The sequence below is a fragment of the Podarcis bocagei genome (genome assembly GCF_964188305.1).
Source record: "Podarcis bocagei genome assembly, chromosome: 18".
Classification (NCBI taxonomy): Eukaryota; Metazoa; Chordata; class Lepidosauria; order Squamata; family Lacertidae; genus Podarcis; species Podarcis bocagei.
In genome coordinates this window covers 68632-95952 of record NC_138144.1, presented here as the reverse complement: position 1 = coordinate 95952, position 27321 = coordinate 68632, and the positions used below count along the sequence as shown (strand labels likewise).

Genomic DNA, 27321 nt, shown 5'->3' with positions numbered 1-27321 from the left:
CCCAGGGCTCTTTGGATAAGGATAATAATCATTTCTTATTTATACCCTGCTCATCTGGCTGGGTTTCTCCAGCCACTCGGGGTGGTTCCCAACAGAATACTACTACTGGTAATAATAGAGCAATAAAACATCAAACATTAAAAGCTTCCCTCAACAGGGCTGCCTTCAGATGCCTTCTAAAAGTCAGGTAGTTGTTTATTTCCTTGGCATCTGATGGGAGAGGGTGCCACCACCGAGAAGGCCCTCTGCCTGGTTCCCTGTAACCTCACTTCTTGCAGGCAGGGAACTGCCAGAAGGCCCTCAGGAGAGGGACCCCGGTGTCCAGGCTGAATGATGGGAGTGGAGATGCTCCTTCAGGGATACTGGGCTGTTTGGGGCTTTCAAGGTCAGCACTGACCCTTTGAATTGTGCTCAGAAACATCCTGGGATGTCCTTATCCATTTAAGAAATCTTTCAAAAACAAGCTTTGCCTGGGAATCCAAGCACCACACCCGCCTCTGGTTCCGGCCGGCTTCCAGAACCACATTTCGCAAAGGGCAAAGTGTTCCGGGGGCAGGAGCTGCCTGTGGGTGGAGGGGGCCGAGACAGGCCACTTCCACTAGCAGACTGACCGCTCCCTGAGCCAGCCAGCTCATGCCAGGCACTGCCATGATACGGACTTCTTGCAGAACCGTGAAACAGCAAAACAAGATTTGCAAGTTGTGTTTTGAGAACCGAAGGGGAACGGGAGCTCTCTTGGGCCCCTCCGGCAGAAACGCAGACACCAAACAGCCGATTCCAAGTTTATTCTGCCCGTAAACTTAAAACTGGGTTACAAAGCACATTTTTTTATTAAAAAAAGGAGAAGAAAAGGAAAGAATGGCTGCAGCTCGTTTGTTCTGGCTCTGACCAACCCCTGGTGATATCATGGAGGCGGCCGACACAGCCTCCCGAGAGATTCTCAGAAGGGTCACACAAACGGGATGCTTTAGCTCCAAGGCTGAGGCAACAAATTCCACCTGGGAGGGAAATGGGTGTGTGGAGAATTTGGAAGCAAAGATTAGCCTGACTCCCTCCAGATGTTGCTGGATTGGAGTTCCCATCAGCATCCCAGAATATCGGCCGTGCGGATGGGAGTCGGAGTCCGGTAACATCCTGGGGGATGAATGGACGCAGATCACTTCCTGCTCGTCAAACATCCCTGGGAAATACCTGGGGGGCAATGGGCTGGGGGGGGGGAGGCTGAACGAGAGAGACAGGAGCAGAGGGAGGCTGGGAGACTAAACTCCGGCTGAAGAGGTATGTTCCCACAGGTGTGATGGGAGCCCAGGTGGAAGCAGAATTCCCTTGCTTGGCGATGCCTTTTCATCCAACCCCGCTCCCCAAAAACTGAACCCGGAGCTGAAGTTGCCTTCGACAAGTCCCATTTCCTAATAAAAAGAAAGCTACATCGTTTAATCCTGACGCTCTGAGCGGAAAGCCTCGCTCGTCCTCTCCGTTTCTGTCGTTCCAAAGGCTGGCAAGGCGTTTCTCTTGCCAAAACGATTCCAAAAAACAAAAAGGGGAAGAGGCGAAGTCGAATCGCCCCTCCAAAAGGTTACCTGCATTCTCAAATTAAGAGCTAAACTGTGTGTATGCGCTCGGGGGAGACGCTTTAAACACTCATTTCTAATAACTGGAACTTAAAAGCAAAAAGAGACAAAAACTTGAGGCCGGTGGCTTGCGTCTCCCCCGAGGTGCGTGGAAACAGAGGGACCTAAGAGTTTCTTTTGTGGGTGAAGAGGGACGGCAGACCAGCCTTCCTGGCCTGGCACTTGAGTCCGGGGCGACATTTCGGCTCCTCACTGCTTGGCTGCCTGACGCCCGGGCTTCTTCTCCTGCTGTCCTCCTCGGCCGCTGCCTGGGATCCCCCCTCGTCCACGGCCGCCAAACACACCTGGGGGGGGGGAGAGAAGAAAAGAGGAAGGGGCTGAGCTCAGGGGAACCCCTTTGCCACTCACCCAGCCACTCTGGGTGGCTCCCAACCGAATATTAAAAACACAATACAGCATTAAACCTTAAAAACTTTCCAAGACAGGGCTGCCTTCAGGTGTCTGCCACGGGGCCCAGATTAAATCGACCGGCAGGCCGGATTGGCCCCCGATATGGAATTTGGACAAGACTGTGGCGTCTTTATTCTCTTGGGAGGGATTCAAGGTGTCTTACCAGGAAAATATTAGAAGGCATTTCAATCGGAATAGGCCAGATTGAATTGTGTATTTTCTGAAGAAACTCACACGAGTTTGCAACGAGTTTTCTGCTGCGTAAGAAGGGGGACGCACTCTGCTAAGTGGGGAAACTTGCTAGCAGGAGTTAGGAAGGATGTTAATAAACAACATATCAAGGCCAGGAGCCCCCTGAAGTGGGAGATTCCCCTGCAGCCCCCCGAGCTCCGCAGAGGGGCTCACCCCGGCCGGTGCCGCCGACTCCTCGCCCCTTCTGCTGCTGCTTCTGCTGCATCCCGCCGCGGCCTCTCCCCTTGGACACCACCTCCTCCTTGACCATGTCGATGATCTCGTCCGGGATGCGAAGGTACTTGATGGTGCTGCCGCGGATGTAGCACTCCGGCATCCGCCAAAACTTGTCTCCGTCCTGCCCAAGAGAAAAGGAAGAACGGGTGAAACCAGGACCAAAACAGATTAAAAAAGAAGACGACTCAAGACAGAAATAGAATGAAAAGAGCCAGTTCAATAATACAGTGGTATCTTGGTTCCCAAACGCCTTGGTTCTCAAACTCCAAAAACATGGAAGTGTTCTGGTTTTCAAGCGATTTTGGGAAGCCAAATGTCCAATGCGGCTATTGTTTCTGCACCAATCAGAAGCCGCGCCTTGGTTTCCGAACTTTTCGGAAGTCACACACACTTCCAAAATGGATTAAGTTTGGTGATTTGTTTTTACTCTTTATTTTGTCTATTTGTTTTTGAGGTGTTTTCAGTTCATTTGTTTTTGTGACCGTGCGGAACCCAGTTCAGCTACTGATTGATTGATTGATTGACTGTGGAAATGGATAAAAGCCCTTCATCCAAACAATGACTGTCATGAGTGCAGGTAAGAAAGAAAAATAATTTTAATTTTTATCATCTACAATACTGTCCTATTTATTTTATAGTACAATGCACTGATTATTGCTTTCACTTTATGGATCAATCATCACGTTAAATTGTTATTTTAGGGGTTGTTTTTTAAAGTCTGGAACAGATTAATGCGTTTTGCATTACTTTCTATGGGAAAGAAGCCGCCTTGGTTTTGGAACGCTTTGGAACGGACTTCCGGAACGGATTAAGTCTGAGAACCAAGGGAGCAATGTACTGCTCTCTCTCCCTATCTTTCCTCATTTGAACGTTTTCCTGCCCAACTGGAGGCAATCTCAGGCAGGCTGCCTCCAGCCCCTTTGTTTTGGAAGCTTCGTGCTTCTTGTTGCAAAACCGGCTGACACAAACGCTGTCTTTTTACAGCTTAAGGGGAAACCCCATTTCTAATCCTGCCCCCAATGTGGTTTCTGCCAACCTGCTTAGCTCTGCACTAACATTTACCTCCCTCTCTTCCGGAGGAGAAGTTTTGTGCAAAAATGGCTCCTCCCCTGCTGAGCTGAAAAATAAAAGGAGATTTCCCCCACCCGCTTGCAACTGAAGTCTCGCCAACGCCAGAGCCCGGCCCGCCCATCTCCGAGAAGGTTGGGCTGGAAGGCAGCGCCACCTAATGGACAGCGGGCAAACAGCACCCCACCAAAAGGCAGAAAAGGGATGCTGGTTTGCAGGGCAGTGTGGCGCAGGGGTTAGAGAGGGGTTCCCAAATTTGTGAGAGCGCTCCCTGGGATGGCGGGATTGTGCTAAGAGGCCCCTAATGGGCTGGCGCCAAAGGTTTGGATGACCCTCAGACTGGGTTTTTTCTGCTTTTAACTTACTTGATTGAACTTTAAAAAATAACAACACAAAATGAAAATTATCCATAACATCCATTGCCTGCTCTCAAACTTCTGCACCACACTTTTGGAATAAAAATCTGCTCGTGCCACAGTCATTCTCAAAATCATTATTATGGATAAGAAATACATTGGAAAACAAAAGGATCAGCTCCTAGCTCTGCTTGATTTACAATGTAGAACACAACTGCAGTATAAAATGGCCATTCGGAAAGTATTAAGCAATGCAGTGCATCAGTCCCAAAATAAAATTAGAAACGAGCCTCTTACATGTGTACCTTAAGTAGGTAGACAAGCACAGGGAGACGTGTGAGCTTGCAGTATCACTTGAAGATAACAGTAATAATAATATAAATAGTAATAACGCTTACCCTGGACGTGCAGATGACTTCGCGCAGGTTGATGTTCATCCAGTTATCACAGCTGACCAGGTGACCATTGTAAGTCTCCCCATTCTTCAGCTCCACCAGCTGGAAAGAGAAGGCGGGAGAGTAGATGAGGGAACTGGGCACCCAGAGCACCAGGATATTGGGGAGGAGGGATGGGGGAAACACCTGGGGCCCTCCAGGTGTCGGACAACAACCCCCTCCGCATTCCAAAAACACCTCTCTGATCTAAAGAGGCAGTTCCCTCCCTCTCTCACACAGCCCTGGAGGCCTTTGGGGCAACATCTGACATCCCCACAGCCCTTGCTTTGCCCTCCCAAAGCCCAGGACAGTGGGACCTTGGCTCCCAAATGCCTGAAAACCCGGAAGTGTTCTGGTTCCTCAACGTTTTCCAGAAGCGGAACATCTGATGTCAACGATTTTTTCCGAGGCGCCTGCGCCAATCAGAACCCGTGCCTTGGTTTCCGAACGGTTTCCGAAAACAAAAATGCAAAATAAAGAGCAAAAACAAAAGTGCCAAACTTAATCCGTTCCGGAAGTCCGTTTGACTTCCGAAATATTCAAAAACCAAGGCGCAGCTTCTGATTGGTGCAGGTGTCCTGGAAACGAGAGCTGACAGCCGCATCGGATGTTCGGCTTCCAAATTTTTATCGAAAACTGGAAAACTTACTTCTGGGTTTTTGGAGTTTGAGAACCAAGGTCCCGCTGTATACCCCACCTTTTCCTCCCAGGAGTTCAAGGCAGCACTCATAGGTCTCCCCCCTTACAAGGCAGGCTAGTCCAAGAGGGGAGATTGGAAAGCTGGTTTCCCAGGTTTCAGTTCAACACTCTAACCGCTACACATCGCTGGCTCTGGTTTGGTTCCAGATTAGTCTCTTCCCCCCGAAAGCCAGTTTTCTGTATGCAGGGATTTTAAAATGAATAAAATGGGAGGTGCATCCAGCCAGTCTGAAATTGTACAGCTCAGCAGCGCGTCCGCCTCCTCCTCTGCAGTTTGACGGAAGGCTAGACGCGCCCCGGACTCACCATGGGGTGGTTCTGCGCCGTCTTCAGCAAGGAGAGCGGAAGCTGCAAGAGGGGGGCAAATTGGGCAGGTTGAGAAACACACCTGGCAGGTAAAGGAGTCTTCACAGCCGAGCCGACCTTAATCGTTGCCCTGCTTTTCAGAACCTAAGCAGAGCCCTGCTGGATCCAGCCAAAGGCTCCTGCCCTCACACTGCCCACCCAGAAACCCCATAGGGAAGCCCCCCAGCAGGACTTGAGCCGCCACTCCCCCCACTCGAACCACCCCGAGACCTCCGGGTATAGGGCAGTATACAAATTCAATAAATAAGAAGAATTGTGATTCCCAGCTGAACATAACCCTCAGCTTACTGGGCATCAGGGGGCGCAGCAGCCCCCATTTCCTTACCTTGGAGGGAGGGAAATAAGCCCCACTTCCACTGCCTTCCTCTAGCAATCTTACCCCAGTAAAATCCACTGAACTCAATGGGGCCGACTGCTGAATGAATATCTGGAAGATGTGGGGAGCGAACCACTTTGACTGTACCCAAGGGGGAGGCACACAAACCCCCCCTCCATTGCTTCACACTAATGCTGCAATCTGGTATGTCACTGCGCTCAGGGGGTCTCATCCCTAAAGGAACCGGCTTACCTGGGAGGCGGGGAGGAGCGAACCCCCTTTGCTTGACCCAAGCCCCCTCCCCATGTGAAACCCCCACCTCCTGGTTTGACAGCCCCCCAGGCACCCACGTCGCCCCCTCCCAGGACACTCCATTGAGCTGAATGGGTCCTGCCCCTGAGCGACTCAGCTTACCGGGGGCGGGGGCAGCGGGAGGGAGCCCCCATTGCCTTACCTGGGGTGGGTGGAGAGAGGCTGCTCCATTGCCTTCCTCTAGCCCCCCAGGCACCCACGTCGCCCCCTCCCAGGACACTCCCTTGAGCTGAGTGGGTCCTGCCCCTGAGTGACTCAGCTTCCCGGGGGCGGGGGAGCAGGAGGGAGCCCCCATTGCCTTATCTGGGGTGGGTGGAGAGAGGCTGCTCCATTGCCTTCCTCTAGCCCCCCAGGCACCCACGTCGCCCCCTCCCAGGACACTCCATTGAGCTGAGTGGGTCCTGCCCCATAGCCAATCCCCGTGTGAGCCCCCCCTGGTTTGACCTGGGGCGGAGAAGCCCCTCCCCGCGGGCTTACTCCCGAGTAGACCCTCCCCCTTTGCCCAGCCTCACCATCTTCCTTCCCGCTCACGTTGCTGCTGCTTCTGCTGCTGCTCCGCCGCCCCAGCAACGTCGACTTCCGCTTCCGGCTTCCGCCCGCCGAAGGCTTCGGCCTCAGCGCCCGTCCAATGGGGAGCCTCCTGAGCGGCGGCCGTAAAGCGACGGCGGGAGCGGGGGCGCGACAGTGTCGCAAAGAGGCCGGGTCCGCTTTACCCAGCAGGCCCCGCGGCGGAGAAAGGAGCGCCTTGCCCACAATGCAGCGCGGCGGCTGCTTCCGCCTCTGGCCAAGAGGAGGAAATATTAAATAAAGATGGGCCTCATTGCATTTTGCGGGGCGGTCTTTCTTTCATCAAAAAACAACTAAAATAAAAAATAATAAGCAATTTTTTCCCTGAGCTCCTACTTGGCATGAGCTCAGCTCATTTTCTTTTCTAAATACTTTTAAACTAAAACCACAATTTCACTTTTTAGTGTGTTGCAAAATGAAAAAAAAAATGCACTAACTGTATCATTGTGTTTGTGATTTTCATAGTGGTTTGGCTTTTTTGCAAGCGGCTTCCCATTGTTTTCTGCAGAAAAAGCAGGAAAATCATCATTTTTAATTTCTGTCTTACACTACTCAAGGCGGTTTACAAGCTGAAGAAACCAAAAATGCACATCTTATAACCATCAAATGCAATACAAAAATGTGATAAAACACCTTTAAAATAGGCAGCCTACATCAAAAAAGTAACATTCATCAATTAGAATAGTATAAAATAATAATATCAACATATAAAAGTGAAGCAGAAATCCACTCAACAGTGACAATAATATCTAAAGTATAATCAATCAAACAACGGCAAGTACATAAAACAATACAATACACACTGAGAAGTCGAGGGTGGGGCAAGGCAGGGGGAAGGAGGCCTTGCCTGATGGAGTCTCACAAATCACAATCACAATAGTTTATTGAATGTACGTATTTTTCGCTCTATAACACGCATCTGACCATAACACGCACATAGTTTTTAGAGGAGGAAAACAAGAAAAAAAATATTCTAAATGAAACAGTGGATGTATGATTTTTGTGGTTCATGCTGTGGCCACAGACATGTGATCTGACGGTGAGTTTGGGGTAGCCCAATGCAAAAATCCTGAGGATCCATGTGGATCCGTGCTTTGCAACGTTTTTGCACCACTGCGACCCCATGCAACAGTGGGTGCGTCATTTTTTTGGTGCAGGCTGTAGCCATGCACATGCTATGTGATCTGATGGTGAATTTGGGGTGACCCAGTGCAAAAATCCTGAGGATCCATGTGGATCCGTGCTTTGTAACCACATTTTAAGTGGGGAGGGAAGGAAAAGCACTCAAGGGACAAGGAGCACGCGTGGGGTGGGTGGAGGATGCTGCTAATAATGCAGAAGAGGGGTATAAGGGGAGAAGGCTCCTCTCCTCTCCCGCTTTGCTCCTTTAAAGAGGCAGGCTCTCTGTCCCTCTCTCCTCCCCACTCAGTGGCTCTTCTCCCGCTTTGCTGTTTCAAAGCGAGCCACGGAGGAGGGAAGGAAGGGGAACCATGGATCCTCTGCTCACGACTGCAGCAGATCCCCCCGCCATCCGTAGGCATTCGCTCCATAACATGCACAGACATTTCCCCTTACTTTCTAGGAGGAAAAAAGTGAGTGTTATGGTGCAAAAAAATACGGTATCTCCCCCTCCTGTTTCAGTAGCAATCAGTGGCTGGCAGGGCGACCTTGGCTTGAATTCAAGGAAGCCAGCGCTCAGACTAGACGGAGCGATAGCCATCGGCCTTGAGAAGCAAGCAGGCGAGGGAGAGAGGAAAAGGACAAGGCTGACTCATGCTGTAAACAAAAAAATGCCCTTTTCCCTTAATGGGGTACCCAAGAGCCCATATAGAGTCCTTACATGGGTTCCCTCTTGGTAGGAGAGAATAACAGAGGCCAAGCAGAGAATATTGAGAAGCAAAGCAGCTAGTGAGCCTGATCTTTATTGATCTGTTGCAACAGGGGGCTCCCCTCACCTGCAGGAGAGAGGAGGGACCCAGAAAAATGGTGTGCAAGGCCTTATAAAGACTTTTGAAATTGCCACCCTGTAGATCAAGACCACCCCCCCCCCCGAAAAATCATACCTACATCACATAAAAGGCAGTCTTAAAACAGAAAATTGCATGTTGTTTTTCTCTTGTCCTTGTTTATCTCCTGTCTGGCAGGTTACTTGACTGGATTGCCTGGGGATCCTGGCCAGTCTTTTGTAATGATCAATACTTATTTCCTGGGCCAGGTCACAGGCTCACACCCTATTCATATCTTAAATGTGCCCTTAAGACAGGATTTGTGAGGGAAGAGACAATGGGGAGGTTTCCCACTTTGACCTTGCAGAGAAAACATTGGCTCAGTTTAGGAATCAAAATGGTTGCAGGTGCTGATCTATGTACATGCTTGGTTGGTACACTTATGAACATTACCATATATCTAAGACCATAAAATTCCTCTCACACTCACGCCGATTTAATGGCACCCAGAAAGGAAGCCCCCTTTTGCCGTGGGGCCTGTCACCTGCTGCCTGTCCTCTGCCAAACTGACTCCGCTGCCCTTTCGACTTAAGCGGCTCAGATAGTGGGCAAAGATCTGCTGCCCTTGTGGTTGAATTATAATATTGACTGGATGAGAACTCTGGCAGCTCCCCTCAGCGGAAGGATGGAAATAATTCTGGATTGGCGTTCTTGTATATTGGCAGAGGTACCAGCCATAGCTGTCAAGCGTCCCTTATTTGGCGGGACAGCCCCTTATTCCAGGGCCATGTCCCGCTGCTGTCCCTTATTGATGATGTCCCTTAAATAAGCTCCTGAAGGTAATGGGGCCCTTTCTAGATCCAGCTGTCCTTTGTCAACAACAAATTGTTGCTGGTTTTTTTCTGTTGAATATATGCTATATGGTAATTTATGGACCTAATTGGTATCTCAAGCCATTTGCACGCAACAAAATATGTATTTTATAAAAGTAATTGTTGATCCCTTATTTTGGCTGCTGATCCCTAATTTTCGAGGCTGCTGGTCCCTTATTTTCAAATCTGTAAGTTGACAGTGATGGACGCAAGGGAGAGGGAGACAGGAAAAGGGAAGAGTGACACACAAACGCACACGCCCTCAGACGTAAATAGTGATGGGTTCTGGGTAGGGAAAGGGCTGTAAGGGAGGATAGAGGTAGGAAAAGGGTAGAGGGGTCTCAGAGGTAGGAAAGGGGTAGAGCTCTGTGGCCCCTCTGCCCCCTTTCTACCTCTGTGGCCCCTCTACCCCTTTCCTGCCTCTGAGGCCCCTCTACCCTTTTCTACATCTGAGACGCCTCTACACTTTTCATAGTTCTGTGGCCCCTATACCCCTGAGGCCCCTCTACCCTTTTCTACCTCTGAGGCCCCTCTACCCTTTTCATAGTTCTGTGGCCCCTCTACCCCTTTCCTGCCTCTGAGGCCCCTCTACCCTTTTCATAGCTATGTAGCCCCTCTACCCTTTTCTACCTCTGTGGCCCCTCTACACTTTTCATGGCTCTGTGGCCCCTCTACCCCATTTTACCTCTGAGGCCCCTCTACCCTTTTCATAGCTATGTGGCCCCTCTACCCTTTTCTACCTCTGTGGCCCCTCTACACTTTTCATAGCTCTGTGGGCCCCTCTACCCCTAAAGCCCCTCTACCCTTTTCCTAGCTCTGTGGCCACCTCTACCCCTATTCTACCTCTGAGACCCCTCTACATTTTTCCTAGCTCTGTGGGCCCCTCTACCCCTATTCTACCTCTGAGACCCCTCTACACTTTTCATAGCTCTATGGCCCCTCTACCCCTATTCTACCTCTGAGACCCCTCTACCCTTTTCCTAGCTCTATGGCCCTCTACCCCTATTCTACCTCTCAGACCCCTCTACCCTTTTCATAGCTCTAACGGGTAGAGGGGCCATAGAGATAGGAAAAGTGTAGAGGGGGTCTCAGAGGTAGGAATGGGTTAGAGGGGCCATAGAGCTAGGAAAAGCGTAGAGGGGTCTCAGAGGTAGAATAGGGGTAGAGGTGGCCACAGAGCTAGGAAACGTTTAGAGGGGTCTCAGAGGCAGGAACGGGGTAGAGGGGCCACAGAGCTAGGAAAAGGGTAGAGGGGTCTCAGAGGCAGGAACGGGGTTAGAGGGGCCACAGAGCTAGGAAAAGCGTAGAGGGGTCTCAGAGGCAGGAACGGGGTTAGAGGGGCCACAGAGCTAGGAAAAGGGTAGAGGGGTCTCAGAGGCAGGAACGGGGTTAGAGGGGCCACAGAGCTATGAAAAGGGTAGAGGGGTCTCAGAGGCAGGAACGGGGTAGAGGGGTCTCAGAGGCAGGAACGGGGTTAGAGGGGCCACAGAGCTATGAAAAGGGTAGAGGGGTCTCAGAGGCAGGAACGGGGTTAGAGGGGCCACAGAGCTATGAAAAGGGTAGAGGGGTCTCAGAGGCAGGAACGGGGTTAGAGGGGCCACAGAGCTAGGAAAAGCGTAGAGGGGTCTCAGAGGCAGGAACGGGGTTAGAGGGGCCACAGAGCTAGGAAAAGGGTAGAGGGGTCTCAGAGGCAGGAACGGGGTTAGAGGGGCCACAGAGCTATGAAAAGGGTAGAGGGGTCTCAGAGGCAGGAACGGGGTAGAGGGGTCTCAGAGGCAGGAACGGGGTTAGAGGGGCCACAGAGCTATGAAAAGGGTAGAGGGGTCTCAGAGGCAGGAACGGGGTTAGAGGGGCCACAGAGCTATGAAAAGGGTAGAGGGGTCTCAGAGGCAGGAACGGGGTAGAGGGGCCACAGAGCTAGGAAAAGTTTAGAGGGGTCTCAGAGGCAGGAACGGGGTAGAGGGGCCACAGAGCTATGAAAAGGGTAGAGGGGTCTCAGAGGTAGGAAAGGGGCAGAGGGGCCACAGAGCTAGGAAAAGGCTAGAGGGGTCTCAGAGGCCGGAACGGGGCTAGAGGGGCCACAGAGCTATGAAAAGATCATGACAATAAGGAAAGATGTTTGGGAGTTGCTGGGAGGCGCTCTTGCCCTCCGCTCTCCATGGTGAAGCCGGAAAGAGGAAGCTGGAGGGGAGAGCATCGAGAGGGGCGCTGGGGCGCCGCTCTAGGCTCCTCCTGGGGGCGGTCACGTGCGGTGGGCGGGGCCTGGCCCGGAGGGGCGGGGCGCGCTGGCTGGCTGGCGGCTCAGTCGCCTCGAGTTGGCCGGGCAGGAGGGAGGGAGGCCGGCCGGGCAGGAGCCATGGAGAAGCCGCGGCGGCTGGTGGTGGTGACGGGTAAGGGCGGCGGGCGGCGGAGGAGGGGGCGGGTTCGGTGTTTTATGGGGGGGGGCAGAATTCCTGAGGGTGGGGGGAAGCATTTAAGGGCCGAACTTTGTCCCCCCTCGAAATGTGCCCCCCCACCTCCCGCGACCCCCGCCTCTGGTTCCCCCCGCCTTTGGTTCCCCCCTTCCAAATAAACGAAAGTTCTGACTTGTCACTAACTTGCAATTTGTTTCTCTTCCTCCCCTCCACTTTTTTTATTAAAAAAATCCACTCTTGCCTCCTTTAATTAATGCTCAATAATTGGCCCCTCCCTCTTTAGATTCTGCCTCTCTTTTTCCTGTTTTTTTTTAACTTCGCTGTTCTCAAAATTCTAAATAAATAAATAAATGCTGTGATTTCCCGTTATGTGATTGAAGAAGCAACAGTTTAATTAATGCTAATTAATTGGCCCCTCCCTCTTTAGATCCTTCCTCTCTTTCCTGTTTTTTAAAACTTAACTCTTCTCAAAATTAATAATAAATAAACGCTGCGATTTCCCGTTATGTGACTGCAGAAGCAACACTCAGCCCCACCCAACAGAGCCCTCTAGGATTAAACTCTTCCTTTTTTTCCATCCCCCTTTCTTTCTTCTGCTTCTCCAGCCCTTTTAACTCCCCTCCCCTGAATCATCTCCCTGAAATAATCTCTCCTTCCCTCTTACTCATTTTCTTTTGACCCTTCCCCTGAATGCCTTCTCTCCTTCCAGCCTTTCCAAAGCTCCTCCTCCTTAACCCCCCCCCCAATAACTATATTTATCATCACCTAATTCGAATTGTTACCTACTGAAATTTTAAACCAGATCTTCTGGGAAAGTGGCGTGAAGGGTGGCTTGGGGAAGGTTCCTAGTTGTGCTTTTGTGAAAATAATCCCTGGGCAATTGAGGGCGATTGTGTGAGAATTGTGTTGCATATGTGGTTGAGCAAAGCTCTTTTCGTTGTGTGTTATTGAGGGGGGGGTGTCCGCTTGGCTAACATTCATAAATTATTGTTTTTATTAACAATAAAGGCGCAGTGTTACTGACACCATTTTAAGGTGGCATATAAACAGTCAGGTTTTTCTGTTTGTGTGATGGAAAAAAATCAGATTCCCGTTGTCATGCTCTGTGTTTCAAGGCTAGCTTAACTTGCCCTGGGAAAGTCCCATGGAAATTGGCTCAGGGTCTGCTGTTGTGTCTCTTGTCTGAGATGGGGGGGGGGCTGGGTTCTTCGCCAACTCCCCCCCTCTCCGCTTTCTGGGGGCGGACTCCTTTTTCCCTGCAGCTGCAGCTGGAGACCTTGGAATCAAATGCAAACTCCGACAAGTGGTTAGATGCACAGCCTCCTCTTAATTTCCCAGATTCTCCCCCCCCCCAAAAAAAAAACCAGCTCTGAAATCACGCCTAGGGGGAGACGGGTTGGGGGTGGGGAAGCCAGCAGAGTTGACTTGCAAGAAAGGAGTCCAAAAATGTTGCTCCCGGGAGTTTTCCTGCAGTGGGTTATTCGAAACAGCAGAGTTGTGTCTGAGAGAGAGGAGGGGCCGGAGAAGGCTGGGGGGGAATGAGGCACAAAAGGGGGTGGGATCTGGGGGGGGGGAGCAGAGAGATGGGAACAGCCTCTGGACTGGGGGATGGGGCTCAGAGGAGTGACGCAATTCTTCCCACCTGCGCTTCCCCGTCATGGGAGTCAGAGCAGCACCCTCTGGAGCAGCTGGGGTGGCCTGAATTCGAACCCAAGACGCCCCCACTTGGCTCCTGGCAGCGAAAGAGGTGCTGGTCTTTGGAGCCCCATTGCTGAGATCTCCAGCCCAGCATGTGAAGCTGTTCTTGCACACCTGTGGAGCACGACTGCCTTGCAGACGTGTTGAAAGTAAAACTGGATTTATTTTTTTTTTTTTTTATTGCAGAGGAGACCTTCCTTTTCTTGCCGCAAGAGGAGAGCACTGAGTGCCACAGGCGTCATGTCCACAAGTGCGCTCGCTCTCTCGCTCTCTCTGTCAAGATAATCTGGCATTTGGGAGCAGCTGGCTTCCCGCTAATTAGCCAAGGAGGCCTCTGGTGAGCCCAAACACCCAGAAGGACTCTGAAACACTCTATTGAATTCTTATCTGATGGCAGGCCTCTCTCCTTGGTTGTGGAAGGAAGAATGGAACACAAAAGGAGTCCTCTGTCTGGGGGGGGGGAGGGGGAGGGAGGCCGTCTTCCCTACACACACACACACACACACACACACACACACACACACTCTGCAGCTATGTAGCAGGCCGGCACCTGTAGGATTACGAAGCTGAAATTGTGCTCTCAGAAATATGCCTGTTATTATTTACAGACTTCCTTGTTTTTTTAATGAAAAAGGGAGAGGAAAGGTTGACGATGCTTTTCTTGGAACAAATAGATCCGGTTTTTAGGTTCCCTGATCGTCTGTAGGATGACCTTTGGGTGACCGGACTTGGAAAATGTTGGTTAAAGTTGGCTGTCTTTCTCCCTCGTTCTGGGTCAAAAATGGCGGGCAGGCAGGCAGATTGGAGCCATGTAACTTCCTGCAGGTCCCTTTTTATGAGTCTGAGGCTGCGTTGGAACTGCCAATATGAATTGCCTTCCTTGTGTCTTAAAAGTTTCTGAAGAAGCAGTGCATGCACACGAAAGCTTATACACAGAACAAAATAGTTGGTCTCTAAGGTGCTACTGGACAATTATTATACTTTATTTATTTCGACTGTGTCAGACCAACACGGCTACCTATCTGAATCTAGGATTTTTTATTTAATTGGGAGATCTCACTCCAGGAAACTGGCACTCACCTTCATAGCCAGCATCCCTTTGTCCTAAGGGTGCCCAGACCCCAATTTAATGCTTTCTGTAAATGGGTACAGTGGTCTCCCCTAAACTCAAGATCTTTGCGGGGGGTTTGGTAAATTCTGGCACTTATGGGCACCCACAAAGGAGGCATGCATGTCAACAGAAGCTTACTGCCCTATCTGTGCGGTTTTACCAGCCTTGCAAATAGCAGCTTGCCTATGGTGAGTAGAAACAGTCCTCCAGACGATCAGGTACCAATACTTTGTGCTTGTAATAAAAAATTATTGTCATGTCAGCAAGCTCCTCCAGTACAGTAAGGAAAAATCTGACCTGGGCGACTTAACCATTAGCTGGGGTGCAGAATCCAAGACGTTCTCATTCAGTAATTACAATTATGGGTTGCTAGTTAACTAAAGTTACTCATTACTGAGCCAAAGGGGCATTCTTAGCAGAATGCTGGTGTAACCTTTGCGTCTTGGGCCAATTCTTACGTAACGCAGCTTTGTCAAAGGAAATGTTTACTAAGTAAAAAAATCTGGTCGGGAGGAAAGAGCGCTGGACTTCAGACCCCATTGACTTGAGCTCAGATTCCATCGGGGGGTAAGAGGTTCGCTGAGAAAGCCGGTTTCTGCCTGCCTGTCCTACCTTAGAGGGTTCTTGTGAAGCCACAGTGCAGGTGTGTGTTTGCATTCTTGTGCGTGGATTTGATTGGCAACTGGTACACTCATGCCTGGGCTGGCAGAGCTTGACCACAGCAGTTGCCGACTTCCGTGTTCGATGACTGCAGTGCAGTCTCTGTGAGGGTTTGATCCAGAATCTGCAGTTAGTGCAGAATGCTGCAGCATAGTTGCTGACAGGTGCCTGTTTGCAGGAACACCTCCGCATGGGTGTTAATTTTAATACTGCATCTAAAAGTCCATCGCCGCTTAGGACCAGCTTGTTGCCTTGATCTCTTTGATCTGCTGAGTTGGCAAAGACTTGCTTTTGCAACTCATCATCATCACTTTTAATTTGTATGCCGTCTTTCTATCTTGCAATACTCAAGATGGTTTACAAGCTGAAGAAACACAGAATGTACACCGGGGGTCAGCAAACCTTTTCAGCAGGGGGCCAGTCCACTGTCCCTCAAACCTTGTGGGGGGCCGGACTTTTTTTTTTTGGGGGGGTGAACAAATTCCTATGCTCCACAAATAACCCAGAGATGCATTTTAAATAAAAGGACACATTCTACTCATGTAAAAACACGCTGATTCCTGGACCCTCCGCAGGCCGGATTGAGAAGGTGATTGGGCCAGATCCGGCCCCCGATGCCTTATAACAATCTAATGCAATACAAAAAAGTGAGAATAAAACATAACTTTAAAATAAGCAACCTACATCAAGAAAGTAACATTCAGCAATCATTAGAATTGTATAGAATCATAATATCGGCATAGAAAAAGTAAACATGAATTCACTCTTAACAATTACAATAAACAATTTCTAAACTACAATCAATAAAACAATGGCAAGCCACGGTGCATAAAATAATACAATACAAATTGAGAAGCAGAGACTGGAGGGTGGGCAAGCAGGGGGAAGAAGGCCTTGCCTGATGAAGTCTCTCCCCTCTTGTAAGAAGTGAATCCCTTGGTGTGGCAGGACCCACACTTTGACTCAGAGAATCATAGAGCTGAGCTGGAAAGGGATCCCCTGCAGTCCAGGAATAGGCAGCTGTCCCAGACGGGGACCAAACCTGCAGCCTGGGCGTCATCAGCAGCTGACCAGAACTCCCTGCTTAAAACTGTTCTTGTTTTGGCAAAGACACTCCAGAGCACGTAGAAGTTGCATTTTCTCTCTCTTTCAGGACAAAGGTGCTTCTGCTGGTACAAATATCAGTGTTTGTGTCCCCATCACTTGCACGAGGGAGGGGGGAATGGAAATCTCTCTGAATCAGTTTTGAGGGGGTATTTTTGTTTTGTTTTTTTGGGGGGGGGCTGGGGAGGTGGCAGGAAATGTATTCCCAAAGTGGTGTGTCCCAGGAGAATATCGAGGTCAACAGTATCAAAAACAATCCAGTGGAACTTACTTCAGAGTAGACCTGCATAGGATGGAGAATTTTAGTGTGGTTTAGTGGTTAGGGTGTCGCACTAGGGCTCAGGAGACCAGGGTTCAAATACCCCCATCCCTGGGTCCCCTTGGACCAGTCGCTGTCTTCTCTCTCAGTCTAGTCCTCCCTCCAAGGACTGGGGAGAACTCTGCTCACTGCCTTGAACTCCTTGGAGGATGAAGTTATGGGTGAGAGATGGGGGGGGGCAGCGCATGGTTGGGGGAGACAAGCTGTGGCTCTGCCCATGTTGCTGGACTCCACATTCCAGCAGCCATCACGGCTTGGCGGTCAGGATGGGGGGAGTTGGAGCCGTCAAAGATTTGGAGCCCCCAGATCCAGGCTGCCAGCCGTGCTGGAATGTAGCCAGTGTGGTCTTGGACCTGGGGGAGACCCGAGTTCAAATCCCCACCCAGCTGTGAGGTGGCCAGGTACTCGGCCAAGCCTCCCTGGCAGGGTTGTTCTGAGGATGGCAATGGGACAGGGTGGTGGGAGGGGGGAGTCCGCCTTGCTTGGGGACGCTCAGACCAGCCAGCGAGCCCAGAGCCACGTTGGTGAAACCTCTGCTTGTGTCGTTCCAGGGTTTGGCCCGTTCGGGGAGCATTCGGTCAATGCCAGCTGGATCGCGGTTCAGGTAAATGGCGCGAGTTCTCAAGGTCTTTGTCCCGTGGAAAGTCATGCAAAATGGATTAATCCATTCCAGACTTTTATAAACAACTCCCAAAACAAGAATTTAACATGAATTTTACTATCCAACGAGACCATTGATCCGTAAAATGAAAGTAATAAACAATGTACTGCAGTCACACAATCAGCCAACCAGGACCTGAACTGGGTTCTGCACAGTCGCAAAAACAAAACAAAAAGAGCTGCAAAAACAATAAATAGCAAAAACAGACAGACCTCAGCGTAACACTCAAAACAGAAGTGTGGCACTCAAATTGGAAGCGTATAACACTCAAAACGAAGCACATTTGGCTTCTGCACCGAGTCCGACCCCTGGGCCACGTAGCAACTGAGATTCTCAGCGAGGCAAATTGCGAAATTGCGACTGGAAGCCTGGCTCCGAATTTATGGCACAGCTGATCTGCTGAACGGGAAGTTGGTGCCCCCCCCCCTCCACTCCATCCCAGTCCCCTCCCCTTCCGAATGCTTTCAAATTAAACTCTGAGCCCGTAATCAATTGCAGCCGACTAATGGACAGCCAGCCAGATGTCTGGGCCATGACTGTGTTCACATCTCTCTCTCCCTCCCCCCCCATTCCGCCCCCTCCCCTCCTTCAAAACCAGCTTCTTGTATTTGGCAATGCCCCGGGCTGCAGGTGAGACGGATCCTGGCTCTCGGCCTCTGGTGCAGAATGCCTGGGGAAAGGTGTTTTGACACCTGAACTTTGCCTCCAACAATAAGGGGTGGGAGATCACACTTGGCCAACCAAGAAAAGAAGATATGGTGTTGGGGGGCGTTGTTCTTAATCAAGCCTTTGCCATACTTGACATGCACCCTAGAATTATTCTTTAATGGAATACATCTTGACTTTAGTTTAGAAACATAGAATTGGAGAGGGCCATCTAGTTAAATGCCCCCCAGCCTTGCAGGAATCCACCTTTTGCCCAGTGTGGGGCTCGAACCCATGCCCCCCAGATCAAGAGCCGCCTGCTCTTCCCCACCTGAGTTGCGCCAGCCCAAGGCCTGCCTTCTTAAGGTGATTCAGGCCCTCTGCCTGGTTCCCTGTTCTCGCAGTGAAGGACCCACCAGAAGGCCCTTGGGAGAGGGACCCCGGTGTCCGGGGTGGAGACGCTCCTTCAGGTCTACTGGGCCAGCTAAACAGGCGGATTGGCATTTGAGAGCGTGAGCTTGCAAAAGTGGCTCCGCTGAACCCCAGGAAATGGTCTCCAGTGGGAGTGAGTTCCACAGTTCAACTGTGCACAAAGGAGGACTTTCTTTTCTCTGCTCAGTGCCGTGACTTCTGGTGTTAGTTGAGGTGTTAGCCCATGTTCTCCCGTAGTCTGCTTTTTAAAATACAGAGCTCAATTTTATCAGCCTAGTTTCTTTGCACTTGGGGAAACTCAGACAAGTTTTATATTTCAGTAGCGGACACCAATCCTAATGTAGCCAAGTTCCTTCCTGTGTCCTTCAAAACGAGGACATGTTTGTTAAAAGGAAAGATAAGGAGTCTGTATTTTGAAACTCCTTTTTTATTGTGGATTTGGTTACATGCTTATGTTAAAAGTCACCGTCTGTGTGCATGCAAAGAGCGAGGGTGTCCCCTCTGCTGTGGTAGCCTTAATAACTCCATAGTATATCTGAAGTCTATATCGGAGAGAAATTTGGTTCAGCTCCTATTTAAAGGCGCCCCTTCCTCGTTCCTGCTCCCCAGGTGAACTCGGATGCAGCCATCCTTCGAAAGCTGCGCTTCTCAAACATTTTGCAACACGGTTCTTCCCCCCTGTGTTAAGGGGAAGGAAAAAGTTGCATGCTTTGGTATTGTTTACCGTGAAACATGTGTGTTTGGAGACAAGAGCGTTAAAAAATGAGCAACATTAGGGAAAATTGATTTGGGAAAAGGGTGCAGACAAACATGTTACTGTACTTTTCCGTATGAGACTAGGGTTTTTTTACTCTAAAATAATTTTAAAAAACAGGGGTCGTCTTATACATAGGGGGCCATCTTCCCCCATTTTCATAAATTTGAGTCCCCAAAAATATACACGGAAAAACATGGTAATTTGGAGGAATCGGCAGTAAAATGTTGATGAATTTTTGGAAGGGCTGTTCGCGGTTAATTTTTTAAGCCTGGGAAAATGAGAAACAGAAATGGAACGCCCCCCTCAATCCCTAAATGTTTATGGCCCCTTCACGGAGAAAAATCCCTGGCTGGTTTCATCTTGAGTCTCCAGCACCATCTCAGCCGAAAGTTTTCCCCTGCGCTGTTTTCTTTTGCCTCTTCCCCCGTCCCAGCCTGGAGGGGCCCCTGCAAAAAGAGAGGCAGCCCACCCCAGGCGGCTTTTGAACACGTGCAAAGTGGACCTTTGTGTCTGCCTCAGACAGGACTTCATGGAGCTGACTGGACACAAAGACCTGTGTCTGAGTTTCTGAGTTCCAGACGGTGTGATCTGCATTTTAATAGACACAAAAATCAATTAAACAATCTTTGTAAATCCTCCCCCAGCTCTCGGGGGGGGGGGAGCACGCTAAGCAGGTTCCTGCTTTAATAAGTCTTGGGCGTCCTGCATCCGAAAGCTTTTGAAGGAAAAGAGAACTGGGGGGGGGAGAAAGACCCCCCCTCCAATTCCTTTTCTCCTGTTTAAGGGATTTATATTTTGTCTTCCCCTCCAGGGTTGAATGTGTGTCTCTCACCCCCCCCCAACCCAGCCTAGAACTGTCCCAACTCGAAAGTGCTCAATGGATCTTGGGGAGATCTGCAAAGCCCCCCCTGCCCTGCCTTGACAGTATTATGATTATTATATATAACATTTCTATTGCATTTCCGTTTTTTAATATTAAAACACAGTCTTATTGTTCACCCTACTTTTTGCTCATATGAGCTTATGGACTTCCCGCCTCCTGGCTTTCAAAACTCATCTTTATATCATAGCAATTGCACACCCTCCGTTTTCCCTTTTTTCCATTTCTGCTGCTCTCAATTTTAAATAAGTGTAAAAAGGCGTCAATCTTGAACATTGCAAGACTTCTTACAACCCTGCCAGCGCTGACGGAATTATTAGAAAGCGCCCAGAGCCTGCTCGCTCCTCCAGGCTCTTTTACCCCATTGAAGGGGGATTTTTGCATCTTTGCAGAGCGAAGGCGCACAGCTCGCCGTTTGCAAAATTCCCAAAGGCTTTCACTTTCCCAAGCCGAATCTGCTCTTTTTTGCAGGGACACGCCGGGCCGTTTCTTTTTCTTTTATTTAAAAAGTTGGCCTGTGGTCCAGCAGGTTGCCGGGGGCCCAGGTGTATCCTGCGGACTGTGAAGTTGTTGGGGGGCTCCCGCTCCCCCCATTTTCCAAATCCCTCGGAGGAGGGAGGTCAGAGCAGCGAGTCTCCCCATCCCTCCGAGACAATCACTGTCAGGACGTCTAGACAGACCAGATAAGGATATTAGATTGGCACAAAGCGGCCCATTGTGGAGAGGTCAGGGAATCGGTCACACACGTGGTTTCCCCCTTTCTGCATTTGTCAGGTACGCCCAAGGCAGCGGGGAAGAATGTTTGGTGGCGGGGAATGTGGCCTCTTTCTCTCTCCCCCCCCTTTTAATAATCCACGCGTGGTTTTAAAAAATAAAATAGAAATGCGAAATAAAATACAAGTGTTGTCCCTTCCAGATTTTGAAGAAAAAAACAACAGCAAGCCAAACCCAGTATATCTTTCAGCAAGGAGTTAGTAAAGTACACAGGAGAGGAAGCCAAGTGTTCAAAACCTCAAGGAGAGAGACAGAGAAAGGGGGGGGGAAGGGGGTTGTGGGTTCTTGCTTGAACTCTAAGCACCCCAGATGCGCTGGTGTTTAAAACAGAGACCCCCCCCCCAAAGATCCAGTTTATTTAATTTCACGAAATTCATTTCCCGCTTGTAAAACGCACACCAAAGCGGTTCATGAAAATGCTGAAATGATATAATTATCCCTTAGTAAAGCTTTCCAAAAAAGTTATCTGAGGCTAGGAACAGATCAAACGTCCCACCAGCTTTCTGAGCATCTGGGAAGACTTGTCTAAACAGAAATCTGTTCCGTAATCCTGTCCTCTCCATGGCCGACCACAATCTCCAACGGGAAGTTTGCAAGCAGGATTTTGCAGAAGAGCACGTCCCTCTCCCGTGGTTCCCAGCACCTGGGATTCTGCAGCCTTGCTGCCTCCATGGGAGCATTGGGGCCGTCGGTGACCCCCTCCTCCTCCATGGACTGGGCTGGCCCTCTCTCAGAGCCAAATAGCTTGGTGGCCGTCCTGCCTCCTGCAGCAGGGAGTTCCATAGTTTAACTGCTGCACAAATAAGTCCTTTGCCTTTTGTTGTTGTTGTTTAGTGCTTTAGTCCTGTCCGACTTGCCTGCCCTGAATTTTCTGGTGTTCGGCTTCAAGTCCCAGCCTCCAAATGTGTTTGGGAGAGGACTGTGTTGATCTTCAGGCAGGGGAGGGCATTCTTGAGGTGGCCCCCTCCCCAATTCATCTCTCCACTTGGCACTTGGGACCCTCTTTAAGCCGTGCCCCTTCTTCCCAATAGTGAGTCCTCGGCAAACAAGCCCTGTCCCTCTTGTGAGTTTGTCTTTCTCTCTGCTTAAAAATCTCCCCCCCCCCCCACACGTTGTTCTCCTTTCCAGGAGCTGGAGAAGTTGGGCCTCGGAGACGACGTCGACCTCCACGTCAGCGAAATCCCGGTGGAATACCAGGCTGTGGAGCGGCTCATCCCTGCCTTGTGGAAGAAGCACAGCCCGCATGTGAGTGAGTGAATGGCCGGGGGGCGGGGGGGGGGGCGACGACACAACAGCTGGGTGCCCACAGGAAGCTGCCTTACATCGAGTCATCATCATCATCATCATCATTTATTATTTATACCCCAGGCCACTCTGGGCGGCTTCCAACAAGAGATTAAAAACACATTAAAACATTGAAAACTTCCCTAAACAGGGAATCTGCCTTCAGATGTCTTCTAAATGTCAGGTAGTTGTTTATCTCCCTGACATCTGAAGGGAGGGCGTTCACAGGGTGGGAGCCACTACCGAGAAGGTCCTCTGCCTGTTTCCCTGTAACCTTGCTTCTCGCAGGGAGGGAACCGCCAGAAGGCCCTCAGGGGATGGACCCAGGTGTCCGGGTATACTGGGCGGAGGCCATTTAGGGCTTTCAAAGTCAGCACCAACCCTTTGAATTGTGCCAATGTAGGTCTTTCAGGACCGGTGTTCTATGGTCTCCACTCCCAGTCACCAGTCCGGCTGCCGCATTCTGGATTAGTTGCAGTTTCCGGGTCACCTTCCAAGGGAGCCCCACATAGAGCGCATGGCAGTAGTCCAAGCGGGAGACAGACTATTGTGCCCACACTGGCTGGCAGCAGTGACTCTCCTGGGGTCCTGACAGGACATCTCTCCAAACCCTTCCGGAAGGTGTTGGAACCATTTCCCGTTTTCATGAAGTGTCCTGGGTGCTTAAGCCGAGATTCCAGCATTGCAGGGGGTTGCTGGGCTCTACAATTCCGTAATTCATAACACAGCACCCATTTAAATAAGAATATAGGACGCTGTCTACTTAAGCGGGGTCATACCTTTGGTCCATCTAGCTCAGACCTGTCAGCAGTTCTCTTTCATAATACAATAAGGTAAAAGAAAGTAATCTAAATAAAAACCCAAAGCGAGAAAGAGAGAGAGAGAGAGGGAGGGAGGGAAAACACCAAAGGGAAGGAAAACCAAAAATAAAGAGAGAAGAAAAATAAAAAGGACACCCAGTTTTCTGCCTGCCAGTTACGTAAAAGAAAACATTTGCTCTATGAAAGCCACCCCCTTTTCCTGGCAGCAGTTCTCCAGGGGTTTCCGGAGGTGGCGGGGAGGGAGGGATATTCCACGCCCGACCCGGAGAGGCGGGCGGTGGGCACAAGGCAGCTCCTCTTCCCCTTGCAGCTGGTGGTGCACGTGGGCCTGTCGGGCATGGCCACCACGGTGACGCTGGAAAAGTGCGGCCACAACATCGGCTACCGCGGCCTGGACAACTGCCGCTTCTGCCCGGGCTCCCAGTGTTGCGTCGAGGGGGGCCCTGAGTGCATCGACTCCGCCATCGACATGGAGGCCGTCTGCAAGAGGGTCTCCACCCTGGGGCTGGACGTCGCCGTGACGATATCGAAGGATGCCGGCAGGTAGGCGGGGCAGAATCCCGGCTGGCGACAGAAGGAAGCCCCCCCAGCTCAGTGGTAAGGCTGAGCCCCACACCCTGGAGAGCCTCTGCCCCTCAGTGCAGGCGGTACAGAACTAGGCGGAGGAAAGGGTCTGAACCCTTCAAAAGCAGGTCTCTCTGTTCCTCTGTTGCGGCAGGGAGTTCCGCAGTTGAACAATTAAAATCAGTTTAGCAAAGGCTAGAGCAGATCAGGACCTCAATGTCTCACGGAGCGCCTCTCCCCATGCGAACGGATGATGACCCTGCGTTTGTCATCCAGGGACGCAGGTGGCGCTGGGGTCTCAACCACGGAGCCTCTTGGGCTTGCTGATTGGAAGGTCAGCAGTTCAAATCCCCGCAACGGGGTGAGCTGCCATTGCTCAGTCCCTGCTCCTGCCAGCCTAGCAGTTCAAAAGCATGCCAGTGCAAGTAAATAAATAGGTACCACAGCGGTGGGAAGGTAAATGGCGTTTCCGTGCACTCTGGTTTCCGCCCCGGTGTCCCATTGCGCCAGAAGCGGTTTACTCCTGCTGGCCACATGACCCGGAAAGCCGTCTGTGGACAAAGGCCGGCTCCCTCAGCCTGAAAGAGAGACGAGTGCCGCAACCCCATAGCTGCCTTGGACTGGACTTAACCGCCCAGGGGTCCTTGACCTTACCTTACCCATGCCCCCCACTCCCCGAGAGGTCCAGAGGGCGGCAACACGAGAACAGGGCCTTTTCTGCAGTGGCTCCCCGTCTGTGGGATGCTCTCCCCAGCTCACCTGGTGCCATCATTGCATGTCCTTGGGCAAAACCAGTCCTCTTTACCCCTGAAATAATCTATTGCCTATTAAAGCTGGGGGGTGGGGAAACGGGACTATTATTATGATTACTTTATTATGCTTTTGGTTGTGTTTTTACTACCATGAGTTCTTAATGCTGGCTCTCTGAATAGAGGGCAGTACACTGCAAACCTGGACAACTGTGTTCCGGTTTGTGAACTTTTTTTGGAAGCTGAACGTGCTCCGCTTTGAGTGCCACACGTCCGTTTTGAGACTGCAGTACATTGTTCATTGCTTTCATTTAAAGGATCAATGGTTTCGCTAGATAGTAAAATTCATGTTAAATGGCTATTTTAGGGGTTGTTTTTAAAAGTCTGGAACGGATTAATCCGTTTTGCATGTCTTCCTATGGGAAAGCGCACCTTGGTTTTGGAACGGACTTCTGGGACGGATTAAGTTTGAGAACCAAGGGACCACTGTAAATCAAATTAATGCTAGCGAAGCGAGAAGGCCGTCCCTGCAGAGAGCCACCTTCTGCCGTTCGGCTCCGAGTTCTAATCCCCGGCTGCTTCTCCTCCTTGCAGGTACCTCTGCGACTTCACCTACTACACCTCGCTGTACCACAGCCACGGCCGCTCGGCCTTCATCCACGTTCCCCCGCTGGGGAGGCCCTACAGCGCCGAGCAGCTGGGGCGAGCTCTGCAGGCCATCATCGCGGCGATGCTCAGCGACTTGAAACACTCAGACAGCAACATCAATTGCCACAACGAGCACTGAGGCACGAGCCCCGCGTCCCGCCTGCTCCCTCGCTGTTGCACTTCTGGAAAAGAAACTTTTCTCACAGTACCTTGGGGGCGGGGGGGCGGGTTTTCCTTCCTGATTTTGAGCCGCAGGGCCCTCTCTGTGTCCGGTGATCAACGATAACTCCCCAAGAAACGATTTTGCACCCTCTTTCAATTCTCCAGGTCCCCCCTTTCCAGACACAACTGGAGCAGTTTTTATTTTTGGATTGCCGCGGAGGAGTCAAAGGGTTTTTTTTAAATTGTGTGTCTAGGATTTCGGAAGGGGGGGGGCGGCTTATGCCTCCTGCAATATCCAAGAATCCAAGCCCCAATTTGTATGAAATTTTTTGCCTCCTGTCTTGACTTGGGTTTTTCAAAAAGGGTGCATACAAAAACGTTGTAGCTTAAAGCAGAGGGCAGCAGAACGTACTCCTGCCCGCGGGAATTTTCTAACCCCTCGTCAAGGGGGTCAGAGCTTTCCACTCTGCCAGCCCCCCAAACACCTCTGATGCCCTCTTTAGGGCAGGAAAGGGGGTGGGGTGGAAAGAGGCCTCCTTTGCTCTGACCTAGTTTTTTTTGGGGGGGGTTGTTGGAGCAGATGACTCTTGGGGTCCCCTCCCATTATTATTATTTTTAAAGAACGAACGGACCTCTGCATTACTGCCTTTTTCAAACCTGGCAACTATATACCTCTGGATCCGAAGCGCACACCTTCTCTTCGGCTGGGTCTTGCTCCAGGAACTGGGGGCTGCCTTCTCCCCCCCCCCACGCCCCCCTGAGCCCTCTTTTCCAGTGCCTCGAAAGCTAGATGCTGCTCAGACCCCCCCCCCAAACACCACTTTGTACCTTAGAATCTCAGCGTGGTACTAGATCCCTTTTCTGAACTTTTTTTGCTGTGTCCTGGGAGGGGCCTCTGGAGTAAAACTGGAATGGCGCCGCCTCCTTGATGACACTTCCTAAGAAGATTTTTTTTTGGGGGGACGACAATGAAGATGGAGGGGGAGACACCCCTGAGACTCGCCCAGACTCCTTTTCTTGCCTGGCAGAGCAGTTTCTCTGTGGTTGGAGCAGAAGATCCAACGGCCCCTGTCTGGAAAACATTCTGGATTCTGGCAAAGGAGAGCTGCCCTTACAAGTATTGCAGGAAAAAAATTGTATTTTTCCTCTTTTGAACATGGCAGGATGAGGGCGCCACGCTCAACAGAGAGCTCAAAGAGTCTCGTTTTCAAAACCAGCGTGCCAACTTCGCTCTAAAAAAGTCACGGGGCGTTGCAGACTTAAAAGGAGACGAACCCGAGTGTTTAAAAATCCCGAATGGAGTTGGGTGTCAGACTCTCCTGTCAAAATAGAGCTAAATGACTAATGTCTTGGCTTAAAAGGAGAAGGAGGAATCTGTTCAAGTGGAAATATGTGGATCCTTCTCTTCCCCCCTCCCTTTTCTCTCTTTTTGTAAAAGAAAAGTTGATTGCTATTTGAATCTCTTAAAATCTTTAATTGGTTCTGCTTTCTCTAGTAACTCTCAGTGAGAGTTCCCCAAGCGCCCGCCTGCTTAGCCCAGTGGAATTGTCTTGGCGAGCGAGAGCCACGGAGCCGCTTTCTGGCCTCGCAAATGGGACAAGAGGTGGGGGCGGCTTTCTGGAGTGTGAAGATCCTTGTATATCTGAAGTGTCTTGACTCTGAGCCCGTAGAGTCTACAATGGCTCCCGTCTTTGTTTAGTACAGGGATCTGGGTGGGGGGCGCGATCTGTGGCCGGCCAAATGTCGTTGGAGTCCATCTCCCCTCGTCACTATTGCCCCTGACAGCTGCCTGTCCAACTCTCCAGTCTACATGGTATGACCAGAAAGTTTGGTGATGGGTCAGAAATCGGACATTGAGAAATATTTGAACATCCATGCCTTACAGGCCTTCAAAGTAGCCCCCTCAGGGTCCAGATTGTAGCTCAATGAGAGAAGACTGGGCCAGTTTCAAGCCCTGGCTTCTCCGGGCAGAGCTGGGAATTCCCATCTTCCTGAAATCCTGCCAGTCAGTGTAGAACTGAGCTCGATGGACCCAGGGATCCGCCATGGAGCTTCTTCCTGGCTTCCCCTGAGCCACAAATTTGGGAGCGCGCTGTTGCCACTTGGGTCCTACTTTTGGGCTCTCCTGGAGAGAGGAGGCTGGGTGGGCCTGATCCGGCGTGCTCTTCTTAGTTTCCTTGTGGAACCTCCATAGGCAGAGCCAGCTTCCCTTC

General features: G+C 50.7%; 2 protein-coding genes across 2 annotated transcripts; one reads left to right on the top strand and one right to left on the bottom strand.

Moving 5' to 3' along the window:
* Positions 1-770: 770 nt before the first annotated feature.
* On the bottom strand, positions 771-6663 carry LSM4 (LSM4 homolog, U6 small nuclear RNA and mRNA degradation associated). The gene is made up of 5 exons (XM_081177528.1): positions 6553-6663; positions 5353-5394; positions 4312-4410; positions 2427-2610; positions 771-1915 (listed from the first exon to the last, which is right to left on the bottom strand). Exons 1-5 carry the CDS (start codon positions 6553-6555, stop codon positions 1821-1823), a joined length of 423 nt encoding a protein of 140 aa, XP_081033654.1. The 5' UTR covers positions 6556-6663; the 3' UTR covers positions 771-1820.
* A 5030-nt stretch (positions 6664-11693) lies between these two features.
* On the top strand, positions 11694-26561 carry PGPEP1 (pyroglutamyl-peptidase I). The gene is made up of 5 exons (XM_081178087.1): positions 11694-11815; positions 17283-17335; positions 22009-22125; positions 23296-23528; positions 24893-26561. Exons 1-5 carry the CDS (start codon positions 11782-11784, stop codon positions 25083-25085), a joined length of 630 nt encoding a protein of 209 aa, XP_081034213.1. The 5' UTR covers positions 11694-11781; the 3' UTR covers positions 25086-26561.
* The last annotated feature ends 760 nt before the right edge of the window (positions 26562-27321 follow it).

Bases quoted from the DNA above. Each gene is read 5' to 3' on its own strand.
- PGPEP1 (XM_081178087.1), top strand. From the start codon at position 11,782: ATGGAGAAGCCGCGGCGGCTGGTGGTGGTGACGG. The intron at 22,126-23,295 runs GTGAGTGAGTGA...TTCCCCTTGCAG, and splicing joins GGAAGAAGCACAGCCCGCAT to CTGGTGGTGCACGTGGGCCT. The intron at 23,529-24,892 runs GTAGGCGGGGCA...TCCTCCTTGCAG, and splicing joins ATATCGAAGGATGCCGGCAG to GTACCTCTGCGACTTCACCT.
- LSM4 (XM_081177528.1), bottom strand. The intron at 4,411-5,352 runs GTGAGTCCGGGG...TTCTCTTTCCAG, and splicing joins CGGCGCAGAACCACCCCATG to CTGGTGGAGCTGAAGAATGG. The intron at 2,611-4,311 runs GTAAGCGTTATT...TCTCTTGGGCAG, and splicing joins AAGTCATCTGCACGTCCAGG to GACGGAGACAAGTTTTGGCG.